Source organism: Geospiza fortis, unplaced genomic scaffold (genome assembly GCF_000277835.1).
Source record: "Geospiza fortis unplaced genomic scaffold, GeoFor_1.0 scaffold179, whole genome shotgun sequence".
In the NCBI taxonomy this organism is placed as follows: Eukaryota; Metazoa; Chordata; class Aves; order Passeriformes; family Thraupidae; genus Geospiza; species Geospiza fortis.
In genome coordinates, this window is record NW_005054533.1 from 592,592 (window position 1) to 596,371 (window position 3,780).

General features: G+C 44.2%; 1 protein-coding gene across 1 annotated transcript in view; it reads right to left on the reverse strand.

Moving 5' to 3' along the window:
* IQCA1 (IQ motif containing with AAA domain 1) overlaps positions 1-3,780 on the reverse strand; it is a 105,232-nt gene that overhangs the window by 27,286 nt on the left and 74,166 nt on the right. Inside the window, exon 12 of the mRNA XM_031063815.1 lies at positions 133-194. Within this exon, the coding sequence (XP_030919675.1) occupies positions 133-194 (62 nt within the window). The remainder of the gene's footprint in view (positions 1-132; positions 195-3,780) is intronic.

The window sequence follows — 3,780 nt, forward strand, 5'->3', positions numbered from 1 at the left end:
CCTGCCTGCAGGGGATGGGACTGCTCCTGCTGGTGTGTGACAGCAAAATGGGGATTTGAATTTGTGTTGGTGGTGAAGGTGAGGAAAACGAAAGCTGATATTGGAGATCTAATGCAGAAAGGTTCTCCTTACCTGTCAGGAGTCAGATCTTTCTCCAGCTCGGATATCTTCTTCTTCACAGGTGTTTTGCTTGTCTGAGGACCACACAAGCAAGCAGGAATTAGTGACTTTGGAACAGATAAATATTTTTGGATGTACTGAAGCAAAGTGAGGGCCAGAACAGCCAATGTTTCAGTGTTTGAATGTAGCCCAAAGGGAAAAGCCATATCCTTAACCAGCAGTGCCACTGCTACATGGGAAAGCATCCCCGGGTCATTTTGCTCCAAGGGAAGAAGCTGCTCTCCTTCCTTTTGCTTGGATATGAAACTTTTTTTTTTTAATAGGCACAGCTGTCCAGGACAGAGGTGGAATCCCCAGCCCTGAAGGGCTTTAAAAGCTGTGTGGATGTGGTATTGGGGACATGGTTTAGTGGTGGCCTTGGCAGGGCAGGTTAAGGGCTGGAATCGATGATCTCTCAGAGACTTTTTCCAGTTGTGTGATTCTTATTCCATTATTTTTCTGGAACCAACTTCTGTGGGTGAGGGGGGATATAGCCCTTGCTCAAGAAGGAAGCAGGAAGGAAAAGGGTGTGGGGTCTAAGTAGCTGCTGTAGAGACTGTTTATACCTTTTTAAAAAAATAGATATATTTTAATAAATATAAAAATATAAAAAAATAAATACATAAAAATATAAATATAAAAATATAAAGAATAAAAATAAAAAATAAAAAATATATATATATTGAAGTAAAATATCTAAGCAGCTTCCCAGAGGAGAAAAGCTCCTGAGACTCTGGTTACCCTCCTAACTACTGGACATCCTTCTCCTCCCTAATGCCTCAGGGAAGAAGCTGGAAGAGGCCAGAAAAACTCAACCTGCTCTTTTCATCTTTTCACCACAATTTCACCACAGAAAGATTTTGACTCGCGTGCCTCATTTCTTGACACCTTACAAAACAAAAAAACAACTCCTGGCGAACATAAATAAGGAAGATGTGACTCAGGCTTGTCAAGCCCCTCCATTAATTACAGCTCAGGAGCCATAAATATGGTTAGGGATAATTAGTAGTGTGGAGAGGGCATCATTAATCCATGTTAGTGCCCACCACTGGTGTCTGAGCTCCTTAAACCACCTCAGCATTGCTCCAGTGGAGCTGTTTACACAGAAACCTTGGTGCACCAGGGGATTTCTCCAACAGCTTAAATTTAAGCACGTGCTTAAATGCTTAGTTGAACAAGACAGCTTATTCTTTCCAAAAGTTTATGTTCACTTTCCTGGGAATACAGTCATTTACTTTGCTTTTTTTTAATAAGAGTGAATACTTCTGCAGAGCTCTGGAGGCTGTGTTGTTGAGTTAAAAAAAAAATCCTATCCAATTATCTGGAAAATGCTGCGCTTTTTCACAGAATAGATCAGCAGCCTTCAGGAATACATCAGTTTCAGGTTTTTCAGGGATAGACACAATGTGAGGAACCTGTGGTTCAATCACCTGTTCCTGTTTGTGATGCCACAAAGATAATGCAGATGAAAATGCAGCCTAAACCCAGCACTACATGGATCAGCTACTGAGAAAAGGAGATGGTTTGGGTTAGGATAAAGCAAACAACTCTGTATTTGGAGAACTAAACCTCGGGTTTCTTTCCATAAATAAGTTTGGCAGCAAATATTCATCCAAATGTGCCAGGGGGAATTTGTTTTGAAGAAAAGGAATGGGAAGAAGAAAGCACATGCCATGCTGTTTTAACAACTGTGGAAATATTGAGGCTGTCACTGGTTTATTTTTGCTGTTCCTCCTGTTTTGTCTTTTTAACTTCTCTTCCAACAAGCCAGAAATCACATATACTTGTGTCTGACTGGGAAGAAAAGCTCGTTTCAACCTATGTAAAGACACGAAGCATATGTTGAATTTATTGGCCAACTGGTATTGTCCTCAAGGCAGCTTCACCAATAAAGTAACTCCAGAGCAAAACAAAAATGAACTGTGCGGAGGAAAAATGTGTTTTCCTAATTAACAACAGCACTTGTGGGGAATTTGGCACAGGCTGAGATGTGATAAGGGCAAATATGAATTGTAGACAATGGCTTGTCTCCAAAATGTCTTACTGGGAACTGCTTTTATTTAGGAAATGATAATGTTTAATGGATGTGAACACGCTGCTCATTTAGAATGGAAATCTCCTGGCTGCTCTGTCTGAAGTGCCAGCTGAGCTCCTGTGCAGCCATGCCCTGGCTGGGTGATTTCCTGCTTTGCTGACCCCCACAGAGTGAGCTGAATCAGGCGGCAGCTGCCAGGGTCACTGGGCTCTGTCCTGTGCCCAGGGGGTGGCTTCTCCCACCCAGCAAAACGTTTTGGGCAGCTCAGAGGTTGGAGCAGGCAAGAACCTGATTTCAGACCCCATTCCAGAGCCCTGGCTGCTGCTAGGATGGCAGCAGGAGGGAGGGGCTGTCCAAATGTCTCCCTGAGGGGAATGGTTGAAACTGGAAGATCTGGAGGATCTCACAGTCCTGGCTGCAGCTGTGGCCACCACAGGAGTCATGGAAAGGCTGGTTTGAAAAATCATCCAGTGCCACCCCTGCCATGGCAGGGACACCTTCCACCATCCCAGATTGCTCCAACCCCATCCAACCTGGCCTGGGACACTTCCAGGGATCCAAGGGCAACCACAGCTGCTCTGAGTAACCTGTGCAGGGCCTCCCCACCCTCACAGGGAAGAATTCCTTCCCAATATCCCACTAAACAACCCACTCTCAGTTGGAAGCCATTCCTCCTTGTCTGTGGTGTTTGTGAGGTCCCCAGGATGAGGTGAGAGATGAGAATCTGACTCCATGTGAAGGCTGATTTATTATTTTATGATATTATCTTATATTAAAGAATTCTATACTAAACTATACTAAAGAAAGAGAAAGGATACATCAGGAGGCTTAACAAGAATGAAATAATAAAAACTCGTGACTGACTCAGAGAGTCTGACACAGCTGGACCGTGATTGGTCATTAGTTAATAACAATTCACATTCAACCAATCAAACATTCACCCGTTGGTAAACAATGCCCAAGCCACATTCCAAAGCAGCAAACACAGGAGCAGCAATCGGATAATTGTTGTTTTCATTCTTCTTTGAGGCTTCTCAGCTTCCCAGGAGAAAATCCCAGGCAATGAGGACTTTTCAGAAAATATCATGGTGACACTTGTCCCTTGTTGTAACAAGTCCCTCTCCGTGGCTCCCGTAGGTTCCCTTGGGGAACAGGGACAGGAGGGAAGTGCTCCTGTGGTTTAAGGGAAACCAGCAGCAGATGATGCAGGTTTTTTAGGGGATTCCTTGGATCATGTGAGATGTTTAAGATGGGAGGCTGAGCAAGTGAAGCTTTGCACTGGGCTTGGGTTGGGAAGTCTGTTCTGGCAGTGCTGAGATAAAACAAGCAGCTTCTGACACTTGCACTGAAAAAGCTCAGACAAGGATGCTCCCAGTGATTCATAAACTTGCTGAATGAGGGAATCTGGGAATCTGCCATCCCTGTTGGATTTAGGATCCAAAGAGGTGACAGCTCCCACAGCTGGCTGAGGGCTCTGGGTGCAGCAGTTACAGGAAATCCAGCAGGGCTTGGGAATCAAACCAAGCCTTTCCTCAGTTCTCACCCAGCTTCTCTCCTGGCATTTATATCTATACCTATATATATTT